The 21752-nt window shown below is 38.5% G+C and overlaps 4 protein-coding genes across 6 annotated transcripts; all 4 read left to right on the forward strand.

Moving 5' to 3' along the window:
* The first annotated feature begins 827 nt into the window (after positions 1 to 827).
* Positions 828 to 11257, forward strand: LOC116175908. The gene is made up of 9 exons (XM_031494282.1): positions 828 to 988; positions 1172 to 1353; positions 1397 to 1673; positions 4274 to 4421; positions 4477 to 4625; positions 5464 to 5597; positions 5650 to 5908; positions 10399 to 10525; positions 10573 to 11257. Exons 1-9 carry the CDS (start codon positions 952 to 954, stop codon positions 10754 to 10756), a joined length of 1497 nt encoding a protein of 498 aa, XP_031350142.1. The 5' UTR covers positions 828 to 951; the 3' UTR covers positions 10757 to 11257.
* A 63-nt stretch (positions 11258 to 11320) lies between these two features.
* On the forward strand, positions 11321 to 12418 carry LOC116175913 (27 kDa hemolymph protein-like). Its single transcript, XM_031494290.1, has 5 exons — positions 11321 to 11476; positions 11524 to 11660; positions 11705 to 11981; positions 12033 to 12177; positions 12227 to 12418. The coding sequence occupies exons 1-5, from the start codon at positions 11443 to 11445 to the stop codon at positions 12351 to 12353; spliced, it is 720 nt and encodes a 239-aa protein (XP_031350150.1). The 5' UTR covers positions 11321 to 11442; the 3' UTR covers positions 12354 to 12418.
* LOC116175909 (aminoacylase-1-like) lies at positions 12419 to 20952 on the forward strand. Of its 3 annotated transcripts, none has more exons than XM_031494286.1 (10): positions 12419 to 12583; positions 13508 to 13674; positions 13721 to 13994; positions 14040 to 14148; positions 15454 to 16241; positions 16293 to 16462; positions 16512 to 16683; positions 19976 to 20122; positions 20172 to 20580; positions 20628 to 20952. In XM_031494286.1, exons 5-10 carry the CDS (start codon positions 16139 to 16141, stop codon positions 20830 to 20832), a joined length of 1206 nt encoding a protein of 401 aa, XP_031350146.1. In that variant the 5' UTR covers positions 12419 to 12583; positions 13508 to 13674; positions 13721 to 13994; positions 14040 to 14148; positions 15454 to 16138; the 3' UTR covers positions 20833 to 20952. The 3 variants fall into 3 exon arrangements, with proteins under 3 accessions (XP_031350146.1, XP_031350145.1, XP_031350143.1); XM_031494285.1 differs by having other exon boundaries at positions 12437 to 12525; positions 12579 to 13674; XM_031494283.1 differs by having other exon boundaries at positions 12546 to 13674; positions 15454 to 15615; positions 15674 to 16241.
* Positions 13519 to 15586, forward strand: LOC116175614 (27 kDa glycoprotein-like). Its single transcript, XM_031493826.1, has 4 exons — positions 13519 to 13674; positions 13721 to 13994; positions 14040 to 14148; positions 15454 to 15586. The coding sequence occupies exons 1-4, from the start codon at positions 13519 to 13521 to the stop codon at positions 15584 to 15586; spliced, it is 672 nt and encodes a 223-aa protein (XP_031349686.1).
* Positions 20953 to 21752: the final 800 nt, after the last annotated feature.

Raw genomic sequence — 21752 nt, forward strand, 5'->3', positions numbered from 1 at the left:
GTGTGAAAGACATGTAAAATAAATGTTGAAGTAATGCGGAAGTGTTAGAGAGACTTCAAGACTTGAGACGAAAACGGAACTCAAAGAATAGTAGACATACACGGTTATGTAAATGTTAAGCAGAACAAAAGCGGGACGAAGGGGGAGAGAAGGTGTAAAAGAGATCTAAAGAAAGTATTGAAGCAAATGCAAGAGAGGCTTGACATGAGAAGGGGATGTCTTGTATGCACGAAGAAGAAGTGAAGCAGGTGAGACTCGAAGGAGTAAGGAAGAAAGCTTCAAAGAAGAAGGGCTGGTATATATTTCAAGCAGGCATCGTCATGGGGGCGGGGGTGAAACAGAACGGCGAACTAAAACCTGAAGGTGCGGCTACCAAGCCTATCGACATTGAGTGATTCAGGATGGATGTGGGCAGACCTCTAACGAGATAAGTGACCAACATCAAATCTTTTCCTCAAGGAAGAAAACAAATGATGCCTTAAATTGATTTTTCCATTTAAAATTTTAGGTCGATTCGATTACAATTACACAAAAATCTGTTCAATACAAACACAATTAGACATAATGATTAAACACGAAATACCCTAATTACATGTGTGATTAATTTCCGTAATTAACGTCCTATTTTGATCGTATTTGCGCTTTCGGGACTATTTCGTATACGTAAACAACACTTGTGCAATATTGAAAAAGTTAACTACCGCTGTTTTCGGAAAATCAATCTGCGCAAATGGCGGCGATACTCAAAACTACTTTCTAATTTGTGACGTAAAGGGCACGCTGACCAATAGAAAGACGAGGTAAATCAGTGCCACTCAAACGGGATATAAATACCAATTTTACGTGCACGAGATTTCCATTCCAGTACTTTTCGGCTTTCGCTTTACACCCCGATTTCGTTTTAGAGAACTAGTGCGTCGCTTTTCCACACCGTTGCTAGTTTTTTTAGAAATGCAGCTCGTCATTAATTTTCTGCTCGTCTGTATAGGTAATTATAATAAATTTCCAAGTTGACCTTTGTATTATTAAATTCAAAAAACAGAAAAGGCCCTTTTGTTTGTTTAGATTATGTAATTTACCCATTCTTGATGGTTTTTTTGTGTGTAATTGGTGGACTTGTTAATCTTTGAACCTCTAATCATAGGTAAGATTATAATAGTGATTTTGCTAGGCGGTGTGCTGTGTGACCAACCGAATTTGGCGACCGATTTGGAAAGCATACAGAATAAGATCAATGAGATTCCGGGTTTGGAACACCTCGACAAGGACGTACCGTCACAGGAGGAGATTCTTAACGTGACCAAATGGAAATGCGAGCAAAACGGCGGACCGCTTGCCTTTGAGAACTTGATGGTGAGCGAAAGTTAAAGTCGACCGTTTCTACCTTCTCTTTCAGGCGGCCAAAGACGAAATACAGAAGTGCATCGAGGACAACTTCGATTTCAGCAAAATCGAATCCGAGCTGAGCGAGAAACGGAAGACCGGGTCGATGGACGATGTGTTTGTGAAGTATTGCGGGAAAAAGTCGGTGGTCGATGCTTGCATGCAGAATTTCACCGAGGCGGTTTCGCCTTGTTTGGAAAACGTGGAAAAGTCCAGCCTGAAACTGCTTCTCAACATTACCGATAATTTGATCGATTTCGGTTGTCACAAGGATGGGGACCGAATTGCAAGTGAGTATAAGGTCATGGGAAGGGATGCACTTGGTTTAAATTTCCCCAAGTTTCTGTTTTTATCAAGGCTTAAGCGGTATTAGGTTATCCCGGTCATTATCAGCTTTAATAGAGAAACCACTGTTCAATCATTTCCAATTATTTAAATGAACTTGTACCTAATGATTTGTTTGAACTCCGTCTCCTTTGTAATTGGTAGGTGGAGCTTAATGAGGCTCGTTTGCACAACAATAAGTATTAATCAAATATGATGTTCTTTTATTTCTTGTTTGCATTTGTTTTCTTCTGATCCTTTTTTGTTTTCACAATTAGAGAGGTCAAAGAAAAGAAAAATACTGTCTACCTTCTTTCATATTTAATGAAAAAGTCACTGAGACAAACAGGTGTGTATATATCTCAAAATTACTTGTTGAGTCCCCTGTATTTATTTATAAGCAAAATATCAATACAGGCCACTAAAGCAAAACATCTTCTAAAAGGAAACCAGCTTCAATTAAATAATACCTGCTCTCGTGTAGAAAAAATCGCAATTCTGTTATGGGTTTGCAAACATCACTTTAGACACAAAAATTAAGATATGTCAAAAACAGCTAAATTTAGGTATAGGAAATAAAAATAATAATTTAATATATAGTGTGTTCCATTTCAATGAAAATATTTTAAGACTCCTTTTCGAGATACAGATAGCTAGCATTTGTTGTGGAACACCCTGTAGAGTAGTTCAAAATTGCGACTTTTGTATGTGTACGGAGTTGGTTAAAAAAATTGACACTTGGTGTAAACAGAGTTTGTACAGAGTAGGTCAAAAAGTGCTTTCCTTTCTTTCCAAACACAAAATTACTGAAAAAACTCGCTGGGGCAGTCAAGGTTTGTACAGAATGGGTTAAAATTGACACTTGGTGTAAACGGAGTAGGTCAAAAGGTGCTTTGCTTTTTTTCAAACACAAAATTAACGAAAAAATTCACTGAAGCAGTCGGGGTCTGTACAGAATGGGTCAAAATTGACACTTGGTGTAAACAGAGTTTGTACAGGGTGGGTCAAAAAGTGATTTCCTTTTTTCCAAAGACAAGATTAACCAAAAAAATTCACTAGAGCAGTTAGAGTTCGTACAGAGTGGGTCAAAATTTACATTTGGTGTAAGCAGAGTTTGTACAGAGTGGTTTAAAAAGTACTTCGCTTTTTTCCAAACACAAAAGCAACGAAAAATTCATTGGAGCACTCAGGGTTTGTACAGAGTGGGTCAAAAAGTGCTCTCCCTTTTTTTCAAACACAAAATTAACGGAAAAATTCACTGAAACAATCAGGGTCTGTATAGAATGGGTCAAAATTGACACTTGGTGTAAACAGAGTTTGTACAGGGTGGGTCAAAAAGTCATTTCCTTTTTTCCAAACACAAAATTAACCAAAAACTTCACTAGAGCAGTTAGAGTTTGTACAGAATGGGCCAACATTTATATTTGGGGTAAGCAGAGTTTGTACAGAGTGGGTCAAAAACTGCTTCGCTTTTTCTCCAAACACAAAATTTATTGGAGCAGTTGGAGTCTGTACAGAATGGGTCAAAATTGACGCTTGGTGTAAACAGAGTAGGTCAAAAAGTGCTTTGATTTTTTTCAAACTACAAAATTGACGAAAAAATTCACTGAATCACTCAGGGTTTGTACAGAATAGATCAAAATTGACACTTGGTGTAAAAGGAGTTTGTAACAAGTGGGTCAAAAAGTGCTTTCCCTTTTTTTCAAACACAAAATTAATGGAAAAATTCACTGAAGCAGTCAGGGTCTGCACAGAATGGGTCAAAATTGACACTTGGTGTAAACAGAGTTTGTACAGGGTGGGTCAAAAAGTGGTTTCCTTTTTTCCAAACACAAAATTAACAAAAAACTTCCCTAGAGCAGTTAGAGTTTGTACAGAATGGGCCAAAATTTATATTTGGTGTAAGCAGAGTTTGTACAGAGTGGGTCAAAAACTGCTTCGCTTTTTCTCCAAACACAAAATTAACGAAAAAATTTATTGGAACAGTCAGGGGCTGTGCTTTCCTTTGTTTCCAAACACAAAATTACCTAACAAACTCACTGGGGCAATCAGGGTTTGTAAAAAATGGGTCAAAATTGACACTTCGTGTAAAGAGAGTTTGTACAGAGTGGTTCTGAAAATACTGTTACAATTAGGAAATTAATTACGCAAAAAATGAGTTATCTATTTATACAAAGAACGCCACGGAATCACAGTTCTTCACCTTTCGCCGTTTAACAATACTTTCCCTTTTCTTTCGAACACAAATTTAATGGAAAAGTCCCTAGGTCAAACAGAGTTTGTACAGAGTGAATCAAAATTTATACTTTCATGTCTCCATTTACGTTTCTGTCTAAAAAAAATACTTTATCTTCTCCCAGATTGAAATTTAATGTAAAAGTCACACAGGGTACAAAGGGTTTGTACAGAGTGCGTCAAAATTGGCATTTTCGTATGTACTTCTATTTTATCTCAATTGTATTAAATGCATGTAGAGACATCTGTGATTATTTTAATGAAACTTGGCGATTGAAACAATTGATGGTATTTAATTTTTTTTTAATGTTTACTAACGCCCCTTTTTTAGTGTTTTTAGCCGAAGGCGGTTTGGAATGCCTCCGCAACAAGACCGATGGCATCGAAGACTGCTTCAACAAAACCATCCGTCATCGCATTCCTCAATCCTTCGCGCTCACCGCCTTGCCACTATTTGCCATGAACGACGACGGATGCGAGTACGTATACGACCCGCCGCCGATTTCTTTAGAACTAATTCTCTTAATTCCGCAGCGACTTCTCCAATTTGCACAAGTGCGTAACGGGCGTACTCGAGACATGCACCGATCATACGCCGGCGAATTTAGTCGACGCCGCCTTTAAGTACACGCTCCGTTCGACACCTTGTAAAGACCGAAAAAGGGCGGCGCCCGCCGGAACGCGTAAGTCTAAAGATGGAAACTCTTCGGTTGTACATACGGCCAGCTTCTTGTTAGTTTTTGTATTTTACGCAATTAATCATGTTTTATAATCGACCAGTACAACTTAAGTTAATTTTAGCCTACTGTTAAGTGTTGGCGGGTGAATTTAGCGTTGTCTAAATGCACTCGATGCCCTTTGGTCTTCCTAAACTAGTTACCATGACTGAACAACACGCAGCCTACAAGCTCTGTGATAAAACATAACATTTTTAGACATTTGTACGTTAGTATGAAGGTGAAAGCGATGTGATATGCAAACTCAAACTATTTTTATTTTGTTAATTTTATATTTACAACGAAGAGATTGTACTGAATCGGTTAATTGTGTAATTTTTGTTAGGATTAATAAATGCACTGTAATCCTTAGTGTTTGATTTTCTTTTTTTCCAGCTTTTTTGCACATCTGCATGGTTTTGTTTCCTTTACTGTGGTGTCTCTGGTTTTAGTGCTTTTCATTTACTTAACAAAAATTGCATTAACTGATTTGTCAAAGAGTATTAAATGTAAAGAAATTCAGTGTTTGCTTTCTTCAAAAGTATGAAGCCAACCCAGGCCGAGATGTACTTTGGCAACACTGCATTTTGCGTAATTGCACGAATCTGTATTTTGTTGGTACTGAACCATGTCAATAGAGGGCATAATTTCTAGCAGTTATTATTCTTTGATTTTATGATTATTGATTGGCTGCCATTAACTTTAATATTAACCGAATGCACTCATACAAAGTGGTGAGTATGACTAATTGCAACCTGTCGCAGGAGATCCCATCGGTTACACTTACCGTGACTTTTCGTTACAGGTCGTCGCATATTCAGAAGGGACACTCCCTCGCAGGAACTATTCGCCATACAGCACGCCTACGATAAGCTGAAGCAAAAGTTCGAGCCCCACTGCCTGCAGAACGGCGGCCAGAAAGCGGCGAACGAATTTCGGGTAAATTATCTCTCGATCTTTGCTTTCTCTCTCCAATCCAGCGCGTTTTTAGGAGGCGCTGACGTACGTCGAGCGCTGCCAGAATCAGGAACAAACGAAGTTCATGCGTAAGAACGAGGAGGTTCGTGGAATTTCGTACGATTACATGTGCAAGGAGTTTCGTCAGGGCTTGAGGGGTTGCTTGTCCAATTTGACGAAGAAGATGGAGGTGTGTTCGAATCCGGCGGAAAAATACGTCCCCAAGTTCGGTTTGGAAATGTACGATTCCGTTTTTAACTACAAGTGTAAAGATGATGCGCGCGCGCTAAAGAGTAAGTAGTTTTGTATCTTGAGTTTATTTTTACAGGCACCTGCACGCTAGCAACTCAAGTTCCTCCATACGAGGTGGGGGCTATACAATTCTTTGGCTTATTTTATGACTACAAGTTCACAAACTCTTCCGTTACCAATCTACAGGGTGTTATAATTTCACGATTGTTGAAGGATTTTCTTTATATCTCCTGCAGTTTTTGAGATATTTAGTTCAAGTTTTGAACACAAGTTATGGTTTACCTCATTGGTCATGTCAATGGTAGTGAGAATCTGCAGGCTGAGCTTTTTTCAACTACCGGATATAGGGAGATAAAAATGGTCCAACAATTTAAATCTGCATTCATTTCTAGCATCAGAAATAGTGGTTGCAATTTGAAAAACTGAGGTTTTTGATTGATATTGATACGTACTGAAGTGTTTCACTTTATAGATACTGGGTCTGGGAGAAGGTGAGAGGTATAATTATCCTTGTCTTACTACAATACTTAAATTTTAATTGTGTTGAATTTAGAATAAAATAATAAAAATTGAAAATGCTGTTTCTATTTAAACAAAAACAAGATGGCGCCACTTCCGGTATTTTCGGAAGCGGCGCCATCTTGAAATTATTTTATTTTAATTCGCAATGGTCGATTATGACTAAACCAAATTTCAAGTTTCTATTTCAACTGAAAGTTTAAAAACTTTTAAAGAACTTGACTCACCCTGTATAAATGTTTTCTTATTGAAACACATGTTTCTTTCAAACATAGGACAATAATGACTTCCTCCCCCTTAGCTCAATTTTTAGTGTATTTTCCAATGAAGATGGTCGTTGTCTGTCTGTCCTTTCGTCCACCCACCCCAGGCGTTATCTACTCCTACAGTTTTCAATATATTTAATTCGTTCTTTTTGTATTCGGTAGCTTATACAATGTGGGCCAAAAGAAGTCATCCGATGTTGTTTGGCTGTCATTTTTTTTCTAAATGAAAAACTTCGATTCTGTGTTTTGATTGTTTATTTGAATTTTTAGAATTTTATTGGCCAAGTCGAGAAGATGATATCGGTCAAATGCCGTCACAATTGATTGCTATACGGGCTCGTTTTATGGCATTTTTCATCACTTCGGCGAGAACTTCGGGTGACAAATTCTCGCATTCGAGTCGAATTTTGTCCTTGAGGGCTTCCAGGGTCTCAGGCTTGTTCATGTACACACGGGACGTCAAAAATCCCACAAAAAAAACTGGAACGGTTAAATCGGGCGATCTTGCGGGCCAGTGTAAATCGCCAAAACGAGAGATGAATTGTTACGCAAAAAAATAGACACGATTATTCGCATTCTTAGAGAGTGTTTCGCTCCATGGCTTGTTCGCTTGTATTCTAAACCTGTCTAGTTCACAAATGTCAAAACAGATTTGACATTGGCCGCCATTTGCAAAAATAAGAGCATCTTCCAATAGGGTGATTTCTTTTGGCCCACCTAGTAGCTCTGGCCCTTGGGCCATGAAAAGTGGCTCTGGCCCTTGGGCCATGAAAAATTTTGGGGATTAATTAATTAATTAAATATAAAGGTTTGCTAATTTCCTGAAAGAACTTTCTCAAAACAGTAGAATAAGTTAGTGTGGTTTGTTTTAATCTGTAACACAATTTTTTAAATTTTGATTTCAAGAAACATTTTGAAATTTTCAAGAAAATCTTCGGATGGATTTTAAGAAAATTCTGGGAATGTCCCAAAACTGTTTCCAAAGAGATTTCTAATGCATTATTATCTTGACGCCTCTTCTTTACTTTTTGTCTCAAACCCTTTTTCGAGGCTTTTTGAGCTTTCTGTAGACTTCCTTTGAGCCTTCTTCACAACTTTGTCTCCTTACCTTCTTTGATCCTTCTCGACATCTCCTTTAAACCTTCTTGACTTCTTCAGGTCCTTTTTTAAGTGTCCTTTTTTTCGAATGTTCTTTAGCCCTTTCCTGAACCTTTTTTACGTTTCGTTTTGCCTCTTTGGCACTTTATTGCCTTATCAGCGCAATCTCTTTTCTTCTTAGGGCTTCTTGACGCCTCCTTCGAACTTTTTAATATCACCTTCTTACCTACTCAGTGCCATCTTCAAGTTTTCTCAACGATTCATATCACGACGCCCCTTTTGAGCTCTTTTCTTGTCCCTTGCATGTAGTCTGGATGTTTTTTTTTGACAGTCCCCGCGTCTTCTTCTTGGTCTTCTCCAAGTTTCCTTTTTCCGATGACTTCTTTGAGTCTTATACACACCTCCTTCGCTCTTTCTTTTTTCTGCTGTACAGGGTGGCCAAATAAGAATGCGAGGTACTGTATCTGAAAACCTGTCCATCGCAGAGGCTTGCGGTAAAAAAATTTATTGCTAAAACGGCCACGAGAAAAACCTAGAAAATATTTTTAAGTTTCTGCAATGGCCGCTAGGGGGCGTAACTGCAATCTGGAATCTAAAAAAGTGATTTTTCTGTGAATTCCGCCATATTAACCTAACAAAAAAATGTCCGGTCTTTGAAGTTGACGATAATCTGAACCTTTTTTGTTTGACAATTTTTCCTGTATCTCTAAAAATGAAGTGGTGGGGGGTATTCAAAGGTTTCCGTAAAGAACACCCTGTATCTTCGAAACGACTGAGCCGATTTTAACAAACTCGGGTTAATTGAAAAGAGTTATTCTTCAGCTACAAATATGATAATATTTGAAGTTTTGTTAGTTTCACATATCGCCGCTTGAGGGCTTTTTTTGACATTCCGACAGAAATGGTTAATTTTCTCAAAAAAATTAAATGCGTTGGTTTGATTTTTTTTCATGAAAAAGTAGCTAAATGATGCCTAAAGAAGCTCGCGAAAATCGCATCTCGATATCTTGTTCCTAACTTAAAATTTAGGCCAAAGAAAATTTTATACCCTCAAAATTTTATTTTTTTAAGCTAATTTTTCAGGAATTATTTTTCTTATATAATTTGGTGCCCTAAGGTGGATCGATTTAAAAAAGGAAGCTTTTAATGCCGCCGTAAATGTTCGAAATGCTGGTCATCACGATATAAAAATATATATATATATCTCTCAAGATATCGAGATGCTGTTTTCGCGAACTTGTTTAGGCATCATTTAGCTACTTTTTCATGAAAAAAAAATCGAACCAATGCATTTAATTTGTTTGAGAAAATGAACCATTTCTGTCGGAAAAAAGCCCTCAAGCGGTGATATGTGAAACTAACAAAACTTCAAATAGTATAACATTTGTAGGTGAAGAGTAGCTCTTCTGAACTAACCCGAGTTTGTTTAAATCGGATCAGCCGTTTCGAAGATACAGGGTGTTCTTTACGGAAACCTTCATTTTTAGAGATACAGGAAAAATTGTCAAACAAAAATTGTTCAGATTATCGTCAACTTCAAAGACCGGACATTTTTTTGTTAGGTTAATATAGCGGAATTCATAGAAACATCAATTTTGTAGATTCCAGATAGCAGTTACGCCCCCTAGCGGTCATTTCAGAAACTATTTTCCAGGTTTTGCTCGTGGCCGTTTTAGTAATAATTTTTTTTACCGCAAGCCTCTACGATGGATAGATTCTCAGATACAGTACCTCGCATTCTTAGTTGGCCATTTCATTGTCATCGAGCCTCTCTTCTCTTCTAGGCGCTTCTTGATCATTTTTTGACGTATTCATTGAACCTTTTCGACGTCACCGAACCTTCTTGGCTCCTCCTTGCCTTCTCCACGTCTTCGCGTATTTTTAACGCATCTTTAGATTCTTCTTCACAACTCCTTCAAGCCTTTCTCACGTTTCATCTTGCCTTCCCTGCACTTTCGTTCACAGCGCTTCGCATTTGTTTCTTTCACGGCGCTTGTTTTTTGACGCCTGCTTTGAGTCCTCTGACACCTCCTTACTTTTTGATTTCAATTTCTTAGATTTTCTACGCCTTCTTGTTCCTTTTTGACGCTTCTTTCTTGCCTTTTTTTACGGCCCCTACTTGGAATTCCCGCATTTTTCCTCACCATGTTGACGTTTTTTTTTCTTTTGACGACTTCTTTGAGTCTTATCCAGGTCTTCGGCTCCTAAGTCTTTCTTATACTAGCTATACAATACACTTTTACTCCTCTTCCTTCATCTTCATCACGCCTTTTACTCGCTTTCTTCGCGCATTCTTCATGTCACTTTCAGGTCTCACTCTTCACATATCTTTCAAGTTTTTTTCATGCCCGTTTAACATGGGAACAATAAAAATTGCGAAAGGCATGCGCAGTTCAAGGTCAGGTGATCGATTGCTACACGAGACTTGTAATTTTCATGTGGCAATTGAAATAGAATTGCACCATGCGAAATGCAATGCAATTCCTTGACCTTGTAAGTTCTTGCGCGTTGTATTGTTTCATGTCAAGCGGCATCTAAGCCTTCTTCGCGTTTTTTAAATGTCTCCTTCAATTGTTTCACATCTTCTTTACAAGATCCTGCTTTCAGGATAAGCAAAGTTGTCAAAATAAAATTTCTTTTGTTTGTAGTGCTATTTGGGGAGCAAGATATCTGCACGAAGACCATTCTCGGCTCGACCGACGTTTGCATTGGAAAAACCAAACACATTCGCGATTACTCCAAGGAAGCGGTGGTTACCAAAACGGAATTGTGCAGGTACGTACACGTACGTTGACCTCCACAACTCAATCATTTTTTTACAGCGACATGAAACTGTTGAGAAATTGCTTCCGAGATATGGTCTCGCAGCATTGTCCGAACAACAACAACGTCAACGATCTCGTCAAGGGCCTCAGTGACGCAATATACGCGCCGTGCGCTTCGTGCGGCGCGCTCGCGAATTTGGCGCTGACGCTCGCGCTGGTAATTTTAAGTAGGCTATTTTAAAAAGACCAAAGATTTTAAACGAATGGGGATGAAAACGATTTTGTTGATTTATAAAGGGTTTACTTTTTGTTATTCTCAACTTTTCGGTTGAGAAATTGTATTACGCCGTTCGATTTCCTAACTTAAAAGGTCACCAGTTCAAATCTAGAGATAATATGTTTACGAAGCTACGTTTATCTCGTGTATACCTGATAAGATTTCCACGAAAGTGTACTAAATTGTAACGCTATTGTGAAGTATTTTGCTAGATGTATTGCCTGTATGTCCCACCAGGTGTCGTGCACCTGCGCACTTTTTTAAGATGAAGGTATTGTCTATATGGGCGTATGCCCCAGGCAGCTGGCTTGATAGTTTGTGCCTCGATGTTAATATACTCTGAAATGTACCTTAATAGTGCCTACGTATACAAATTCTTCGCATTTTTATATTGTCATTTTCTAATTTAGGGCTCTTGTGGAATGTTTACTGATTAAATGTCTTAAATACACATATAGCAAATGATGCATTTTTTATTAGTAATTAACGCAACATGCCCATACTGATAGCTTACAAGTCGGGTCACAATTAGTTTGACCTCCCTAATCAGTTAATTAAGTCCATTGAAAATATTTAATCGTTTAATCGGGCGATCACTGCTCATTCTCTTTTTGTCTGCACTGCACTTTGCTGCTCCAGATAAGACCAAGATGCAGAAGCTCGTTGGATTGCTGTTTTTCATTGGTAAGTTTAAAGCGTCCACGCTTTCATGTGACGACACGTTTGAATAGGGCTAGCATGTGCCGCCACCGACTTTATGCAACATCTGCCCGGATTACCCAACATTGACGATGTGGCTAATTTGGAAGGCGCAGCCAAGGAAAAGTGCATCCAGCATGGTGGTGAAGACGCATTTAAAACCTTGAAGGTATAAGCGGGTGGTTTTTCGAAATGCTAGCTTTGTTCTTATAGAAACTCGCAGTCGAATTGCAAAGCTTCATCATGCAAAACTTTGAGCCGGTCACTATCAGGCAGGAACTCGAAGAGGCCCGCAAAACCGGATCTATGGACGACGTTTTTAAGAAATACTGCGACCTGAGGCCCGATTTCTTCAAGCACAGTCACAAAGTTAACGACGCCATTGAATCCTGCCTGTCCGAAGCCGAAAGGCCCGTCTTCAAGCTTGGCGTCAACGTGTCTGAGAGCTTAATGGAATTCGTCTGTGAGAAAGACGGAGATCGTGTGGCCAGTATGTGCTAAGGCTTTTTTTTTGTTGTTGTAAATTAATGAGCGTTTCTAGTGTTTATCGCCGAGAACGGATTCGAGTGTATCAAATCCCAACAGGATAATTTGCAGAAGTGCTCCTCGGACATTGTCAACAAGCACAAGCCGACCAACTTCAACGCCATTCCGGCTCTCGCCAAGATCACCAAGGAGCAGTGCACGTAAGTTCTGTTTAAATTTGGAGCAGAAATTAACACACAACTTCACTAGCGAGTACCAATCCTTCCAAAAGTGCGTGGTCGACACTCTCGAGGGATGTACCGAGAAGACACCGGCCAACATTGTCGACGCCTTCTTCAAGTTTGTTTATAAACTAATTCAATGCAAAAATCTTTAATTATTGTACCGTTTCTCTTACAAGTAAATTTATGTCATAACGTTAGCAGTAAATGATGAATCTTATTTTGTAGTTTCAATTGGGCCAAGTTGTGCAATAGGTTGACCTTTGAATGTGCGCACTGATGCTGCTAGGTTAGCCTGTGCCTGTCCCAATTAGCATAAAAGCTTTTGTGAGATAGTGAACGAAAAAGTGTGAAATTACTTTAAGAATTTTGTATTACAGTATAGGTACGTATGCAGGTAATAAAGAAGTGGGACGTGCAACACATGTTCATAATTCAGTGAGTGTTTTAACACTGATAGTGCTCTGACAGCTTGACCTGCTGAAGAGATTTTGCAGTCTAAAACAAAGGAAATACAGTAGCAATCTAGATCTAAAAAGAAAGAAGCGTAGAAGAACTGCAAGGAATTCCGGGAAAAACAGATGACAATAACAAATGAAAAAGTTGAAAAAATAAAGAACACGAACAGAATTGAAGACAAAAAAAATCGGCATAGAATTATAAGAAAGGGATGAAAGAAGAAGGATCCCTGAGAAGAGTTGTAGGAAACAAATCAAAATTAAAAACAACCTCCCTTCTTGGTACTGTTCTTTCGAACCTTCTTTAACACCTACTTGCAGCCTTCTCGATACCTTCCTCAAGTCCTCTTGACTTCTCCTCCAAGTTTCCTTCACGCCAACTCATATTATGCCTTTAAGCTTGAGTGTTCTCAGGGCGCTTCTCCTTTGAAATTACTTGGACGCGTCTTTCAATTCTTTTATTGACGTCTTTTGAGCCTTGTTTACCAACCTTCTTGAAGATTCCTTGTATCCCTTTCAGTATCCTCAGGGCCTTCTTGACGCTTTTTTCCTTTGAGACTTCTTGGATGCGCCTTTTGTAGAATTTCGTCGCACCCCCTTCTTGCCCCTTGCCTTTCATCGGACTTTTCCTTCGAACCTGTTTCGCGTGTCAACATCTTCGTCATGATCTTGGGGGGCCTACCTAGGAAACATTTGAATTTTCGCGATCTCAATATTTAGCAAAATTAATATTTTCAAAAAAGAAGAAACCTGTAAAGTTGAGGTCACTCCTGATAGCCATAAAAGATGAATCTATTATTTTGTACTTTAAACCAAGCACTAATTGCGTAGTAGATCGATCTTGATTTCAGTTTCTTCGAATATGCGCATCCGTTTATATCTATTGTTATTACTGGGTGCGTCCGGAGCAACCTCCAATTCCAGTCCCCCGACCTTTCTGGATTTCGCAAACTTTACGGCGACAGAAGCGCAGATTAGGAACAAGTGTCCGTCCAGTTCCGCCTTTGACAAGTTGAAGGTAAAACCGAAACGCGATCACGCACTTAGTGAATTTGTTAACCTAGGCCGGGTACGCGCAAATTCGCGCCAACATAACCGAAGAGTTTCAACTGGAAACGATTCTAAATGAAGCGGAATCGTTCCGAAAGCGGTTTCTGCACGACGCCCTTTTGGGGTACTGCGACCGTCGGGGCTGGTACAGACGGGCGACCAAGAAGACGCTCCTGGCGTTGCGGAACTGTCTCGACCCCAGCGAAAAATCAGTCATTCACTTAGTGAACGCGGTCATTGAGGTAGTGAACGAGTTTATTTGCTACGAGGATGGGGCTCGAGCTGCAAGTAAAAACTGTTCAGTTTTTCGTCTTCTAAACCATTTATTTTTAGTGTTCGTCAGCGAAGACGGTTTCGAATGCGTCCTAGTCAAAGCGGAGAAGATGCGCACGTGTTTGTCTAATACGATTGCGATCCACCCAACACTGACAATAATCCTGGAGTAAGTCACATCCAGAGCTGGACAGAATACTTTCAAAAAGTATTTGAATACTACCTAAATAGTAAATACTTTACACCAATCAAAGGTATTTGAATACTAAATACTTTTACGTCCCGCACAAGCGAATACTAGATACAGATACATTGAAAAGTATTCAAATACTTTAAAAAAAATATTTGAATAGGTAACTTAAAAGTAGGTACTGCCTTTTTTTGAGGCCGGAAAAAAAAATTGTCTCAGATCGACCCGGAAAAAAATTTTTCTTATAGAATGTGGCCTGTAGAATCCATAATTTCAAACAGTTCCAAGATTGGGCTACTAGTTCAAAAGTTACAGCCCTTTGAATTTTCTTTCGAAATTGGTTTCTAGTCTATAACTTTTGATTGAGAAGTCTGATCGAAAAAGTACGAATTGTTTTTGATTCTACGCACCAAAATTAATAAGAAAAAGTGTTTTCCCGAGAAATTTTGGTGCAGTCGATTTTTGGTAAAAAAGGAAGGTTATACACTGCCTTTTTTTGAGGCCCTCAGAAGAAATTGTCTCAGATCAACCCGGAAAAAAATTTTTCTTATAGAATGTGGCCTGTAGAATCCATAATTTCAAACAGTTCCAAGATTGGGCTACTAGTTCAAAAGTTACAGCCCTTTGAATTTTTTTTCGAAATTGGTTTCTAGTCTATAACTTTTGATTGAGAAGTCTGATCGAAAAAGTACGAATTGTTTTGGATTCTACGCACCAAAATTAAAAAGAAAAAGTGTTTTCCCGAGAAATTTTGGTGTAGTGGATTTTTGGTAAAAAAAGGAAGGTTGTACACTACCTTTTTTGAGGCCCGCAAAAAAATTGTCTCAGATCGACCCGGAAAAAATTTTCTTATAGAATGTGACCTGTAGAATCCATAATTTCAAACAGTTCCAAGATTGGGCTACTAGTTCAAAAGTTACAGTCCTTTGAATTTTCTTTCGAAATTGGTTTCTAGTCTATAACTTTTGATTGAGAAGTCTGATCGAAAAAGTACGAATTGTTTTGGATTCTACGCACCAAAATTAATAAGAAAAAGTGTTTTCCCGAGAAATTTTGGTGTAGTCGATTTTTGGTAAAAAAGGAAGGTTAGTATTCAAATACTTTGCGAAGTATTCGAATACTAAATATTTGTGAAAGTATTTGAGTTACAAAAACAAATACTGCTTCCATAAAAGTATTTAATTACAATGGATTTGAATACTAAAAAGTAAAAACAAAATCGAATACTGCCCAGCTCTGGTCACATCATATATCGATATTTTATCGGCTTAATTCTGCTTTTAGGGATTATCTAAGCATGAGTAAGTGCGTGGTAAGGACTTTGGACGAGTGCGACGACGTCACCGCGGCAAATATGGTGCATGCCTTAATGAAGCGTGTCCACATATTCAGTTCGAATTACACTGCTACTGTTTGACTGTCCCGAGAAGGCAAAGCATTTGTGATGTAATTATTTTATTAAACTGTTCTTTGCTAATTGATTAATTGCGAGTGCCTTAATTAGGAAGTACTTCAAGATTTGAATAATTGTCATCTTGCATGATAATTGGTAGACTTTGTATTTTGTCGGTCTTGACCTTCGATTTATATCCAATGCAATTGAGCAGTTTACTATTCAATAGCATAGATTACACTATCTAAGTACCTAAATTTACACTGTTGTCACGAAACGAAACGAAAGCATATCCTTAGAGAAGGAAAGCGAGGCATAAGAGCATATCAAATTTTCTGATAAAGGTGTGCCCAATTTAAGTGAGAAAAAAAACTGATTCTAGTAAATTAGGACCTGGAGACTCCAAAACACGTGATTAGATTTAGGTGCAACCTGCAGGGGCTGTCGATCAAACAGTGTGGTCTTGCATTTGTTCGTAAGTTTCCACACTAATCAGTTTCGGGGACTTTGGAACTCACTACGTGGTGCGCCATCTACCTACTGTCCGTTGCACTACAGAAATTTTGAACAAAAATAATGATCAACAACGATTTTAATTTTAAAGAAGACGAACAGACTGCCATAGATAACTTTCGAGAATACCTACGAATACCGAGTGTGCACCCCAATGTAAACTATGGTTCGACACTAAATACTGAAGACGAGCATATTCTAATTGTCCCATTTGCAGATGCCTGTGTTAGATTTTTGCAAGCACAAGCAGAGAGTCTCAAACTGCCTTGTCGTGTGTATCACTGTAAACCGAACAATCCGATTGTCGTCATTTCGTGCATCGGCTCCGAGCCGAGCCTAAAGTCGATCCTGCTGAACAGTCATATGGATGTTGTCCCGGTTTTCGAGGTAGGTACAACATTGAATTTACATACTGAAACCTTTCATAAAATTGTAGGATAAATGGACTCACAAACCGTTCGATGCTCACATGGATGAGCGAGGGAATATATTCGCTCGAGGAACACAGGATATGAAGTCGGTCGGTATCCAATACTTGGAGGCCGTTCGGAGATTGCAACGTGACAATGTCGTCTTAAGACGAACAATTCACCTTTCGTTTGTACCTGGTAAAAGTTCACAAATCGAGGGTGGTGTCCACATGTATTGCAGAAATCGTATGATTTTCTTTGAACATTACAATTTGTGGGGAGGAATTATTGATTGAGTATTTATTTTTGAAATACAATTACAAATTCTATCCATATTTAAATAGGGGGTGATTAACGTAGGATCCTATAAGGAAACTATTCAATGGTATTTCTAAAAGTAGCTCTAGTTCAAAACTGCAGAACTTTGTACGGACAGACGGACAAAATGCAAACACGCATTTTTTGACATTTTTTCTTGGGCTCAAAGTACAATAGAAATTCTATTCCTATTTAATAACCCCCCCCCCCCCCCCACCCTCGTGCAGTACACATTAGCAAAAAGGATCAAATCCAACAAATCTCTGACAAATTGTTTATAACGATAGAAGTGTACCCGTATGTGACTTCTTCCATTATTTTAATACTTCAGCGATCATATACGAGTCTTGCGACCTTCATTTAGAATACTTACCCCAAATAGACTAGTCAAAATAGGTGGTTAAGGTAGAAAAAATTAGTAACAAAGTGATCTCTGCGGAAATGAGTACCCAATAGGGTCCTTATTAACCCCTCAAAAATCGCACTTTGTCGCAATGGTGGAACTTGGAAAAAAATGGATATTGGCGTAGTTTTTCTATTATGAAATTCCATGGCATCACAGATTATTGAAAAAGATCGGGGTTTTAATTTTCCAATTTTCCGTCTTTATTATGCAAAAAATTGAAAACTGTATACGGTTGATTGCCGTAAAAAAATTTTTCCTACAAAAACCTTAATACATTTTTGGTCTAAAATAATTTGGGGAGCCAATAATCGCATGTTATGAATTTTACATTGAAATCCCTATGATGCGTTACGCAAGTCACCACCCTGTATAGTGTGTAACGTAACTAATATCATGAATCTTCTTTGGACACCGGTACAGATTTAAAATAATTTTAAGTCCTGTTTTAATTAAAACTGCTATATCTGCATTAAGTTCTTGAAATACATTCTAAGTCTCGACACAGATGTGATAATTATCCAAATCATATAAATTTCAATAACTTTTTGTTTTTTGATCAATAGACTTAAACATTTTTTATCATAGGTAACTTTTGATTCTCCATAAAAAAAGTCTCTTGAGTTTTTTTGATATAATGTATACTTTACGAAATATTTAATAAATTCGAAAAAAATCAAGATGGCGGCCAAAGTGCGATTTTTGAGGGGTTAATAAGGACCCTATTGAGTACTCATTTCCGCAGAGATCACTTTGTTACTAATTTTTTCTACCTCATTTCTATAAATCTGCCTAGATTGACCAGCCTAATAAAGGATAGAACCAGTTTTTAAATAAGTAGATAAAAATCAGATGTTTTGAGAAAACAATTGCACTATTTTGGAAATGTCCAATAAGCCCCGATACAGGATACAACAGAGTACCAAATATGCTAAAAAATACCACTCGTGTTTTTGAAATATTCGAGGTAATTGCTTATAAATTCGCTCTTTTTCAGTCAAATATCGCCCTATTAGTTACTTGTTTACGTAAAAACCACACAATTAGAACAGTTAAATAATGATGAAGAACCGGCAATTGTTACATGGCTACTTGATTTTTTTAATTAAAACTTGGAAATTATCTCCAATATTTCAAAATATAGTATCATACTTTTCTAGTGTATTTGGTCTTAGAATTGCATGCTCTTTCCAAATTCAGCATAAAAGACAGGGTTTCCATAAAAAATTATGAAAGGGTTTACACGCACCCGTCCCCAAGGCTACCTCGATCCTTGCACTCATCCCAATTGTTTATCCGTATGAAAACCTTCTGAGTCTGTGCCTCCACAGCTAAGTGTAAAGGCTCCAGTCCCAGAAGTTGGCGTGGTTTTTAGGGCCCCAGTGACTTCCAGACAGGCGAGTCTCTGGACCTTTCCTTGCTGCTTCCTGTAGGTTACCCTACGCATGGCAGGCCACCATATACAATTGGCCTTATCACTACAGTGTAAAGCCAAGATATCAGTTTTGAGGGTTCAATAAGCTTCATGTACAACCAAAAGTCCTTCTACATGTCCATACACATGTAGTGCCCTTTTTTGCTTATTCGCTCGATGTGCCCTTTCCAGGATCAATGATGACTCCCAAATATTTCAGTGACCTAATCAGACCCAGTTGATAAAACATGTCGGCAATGATGTTATCTTTACTAGAAACATGCTGGATATCAGTTGAAAACTGACTGATGAAATCTAGTTGGCGGTGAGGATTTTCGGTTTTTTCGGTTTAAATGCCCAATCGGAGGTTTTTGATCGGGATGAATCGGAAGCAGAGACCCGGACCCAAATGAAATATCGGTTCCTGTTCTGTTTATATTTAAGCGAAAATATTTATAACGGTTCCGGTCCGGTTTCGGTTCTAAAAAGAAATAATGGTTCGGTTCTGCGCATTTTTTTCGGTCCATAACGGTTATTTGCGGTTCTAGTCTTTTAGAAAGTATGGCATTCAAAAAATTCATTATAAAAAAGTGATTTGTTAATAATAAGTGTGAAAAAGAAGTCATGAATACCAAAACGTGACGTATCGTCAGTGTAGTTAATTTATAACGACAAGGGGAATAAAGGAGGAAGAGGGAGATATGTATTTAAACTTAATTTATTACTAAAAAACAGAAAAAATACACAAAAAGTAAGAAAAATGTGTATTGTTTTTAATTTTTATTTTCTAAAACCTCACCCCTCCTTTTATTATTTACATTTACAGTAGTTGCTAAATTAGCGCCACCGCCACCCGTAATACCTTCAATTTCGACACCTTATTAAAAATTTATAACCCACCGATGGATCAAATAGAGTAATATTTTATCAATCTTCAGGACGTGGTTGCCGGCGCGTCCTTCAACTTCCAATAACCTGTTAAGAACCGTAAAAAACCGAAAAGAACCGAAAAAAGTAATCTGGGTTCCGGTTCTCATTACGTTTTCATTTCTGAAGTAATAACGGTTTCGGTTCGGTTTTCGGTCCAGAAAAAATACCGGTTTCGGTCCGGTTTTCGGTTCTTTTTCGGTCCGGCCCGGGTCCCTGATCGGAAGTAAGTAAGGACTTTTCAGATGGAATTATACTTCCGTCCGGATACTACTATGCATTCATCTACTGTTTCAAAAAGTCTAAGAATTCAAATGTTCTGAAAATCTCATGATTTTAGTCTGAACATTGTACTTAAGTGACTATACAATTTATGTGGGCACCCCCTCACGGCAAATCTTGATGTTAATAATCGCCTTCATTTCCAGACGAGGAGCGCGGCGGGGAGCTGGGAATGAGAGAATTCGTAAAAACCGAAAGCTTCAGGAAACTAAACGTCGGATTCGCGTTAGACGAAGGACTGGCTAGTGTCGACGATACTTACAAAGTCTATTACGGCGAAAGAACATGTTGGCGTAAGAATCCAGTCTTGTAGTAGAGCGTTCACAACATTTGATCGATCAGGTTTTCACATCCACTGCGTTGGTACCGCCGGACACGCCTCTTTGCTCACCGAGAATAACGCCGGTGACAAGATCAGGCACTTACTCGATAGGTTTTACGATTTTCGCGATGAAGAAAAGCGGAAATTGAAAGATTTGCGAATTGGGGATGTTACAAGCGTAAACTTAACGATGCTCCAAGGAGGCGTTCAACTCAATGTAATTCCGAACGAGTTGATCATGACTGTAGACTCGAGGATTGCTCCGACGAGAAATCTGGAGGAGTGGCAGCGGACCCTCGAGCGGTGGTGCAAGGAGGCGGGTGAGGGGACGTTCATCGTCTTCGATCAGAAACATCCCCAAGTACCGGTCACGTGCATAGATAACTCGAACCCTTACTGGGTCGCTTTTAAAAACGTTTTCGAGCAGCTGTAAGTGTTCAAAACCCCAAATCAATTTGCTACGCAATTTGTTTCAGGGATCTACGCATGGAAACTGAAATATTTCCCGCGGGTACCGATTGTCGTTACATTAGAGGAGTCGGTATTCCGGCAATCGGATTTTCGCCAATTTGTAATACGCCAGTTTTACTCCATGACCATGATGAGCACTTGAATGTTCGAGTGTTTCTTGATGGTATCAATATTTATTATAGGCTTATAAAATCTATTGGCAATTGTTAACAAATTGTTATCTACTATGTACTATATGCGATCAAAAATGAGTTTCTGTCAAGTCGCCTTTGAAATTTATGTTTTCATGGAAAATCGTACTTAACTTGAACTTCCAAAGGCGACTAGACAGCAACCCATTTTTGATTTATTTAAAATAAATATTTCTGTGTAGTCATATTTGTCAAAAATTAACATTTCAAGTCGAGAGGAACTAACTGAAGCAGTTCAAGGAAAGCTAGTACAATTAGAATAGTCTGTACTAGCGGTATAAGGGCAATTCTTGAAAGATACTGCATTTTGTGATACCAAATACTGAGTACGACGTCTTCAGAAAGTTTGGTATCTTGGCAGGGAAGCCTCTCATGCACTTCCGACTCCTATAGGTCATTTTTGTTAGCATAAATCAATTCCTTGACCCCAAAAACATAAATCTAGAACCTTACACGACCACGGTGTGTTTTAAAAATATAATTCAACCGAAAGTCTTGCTAATTGCTGATTTTGACGGACTTCCCCTATTCCCTATCCGGATTAAGTACATTTCTGGCGCTACCATTAGATTCCTCGGATTAAAATCATGTTAATCACCCCCATCCCTTCTAAAATCTACCCGTACGGAAAAGTCACGTGTTCTTCGGGCCAAATCGTCTAAATGATTCCAAGGAACAGCTGTACTAAGTGGTCCCTTGGTATCACAAAATGCAGTATCTTGGGGCGTACCGCTAGTACTAGAACTAACGTTTGAGGGACGATTTGGACATCGGAATAAGGAACCGACGAATATGTCACTTTGCGCTAGCTTTGTCGCCATAGAGCCTTTTTTTTTTGCTAAAAGTGTGTTTGGTAAATACCAGACGTTGGGTCAAGTAGATGGGGTAGTTTTAAAAGCATTTAGATTTCATTGAACTCAAAAATGCCAGTAGAAAACA

The sequence above is a fragment of the Photinus pyralis genome, unplaced genomic scaffold (genome assembly GCF_008802855.1).
Source record: "Photinus pyralis isolate 1611_PpyrPB1 unplaced genomic scaffold, Ppyr1.3 Ppyr1.4_LG7, whole genome shotgun sequence".
NCBI classification, from domain to species: Eukaryota; Metazoa; Arthropoda; class Insecta; order Coleoptera; family Lampyridae; genus Photinus; species Photinus pyralis.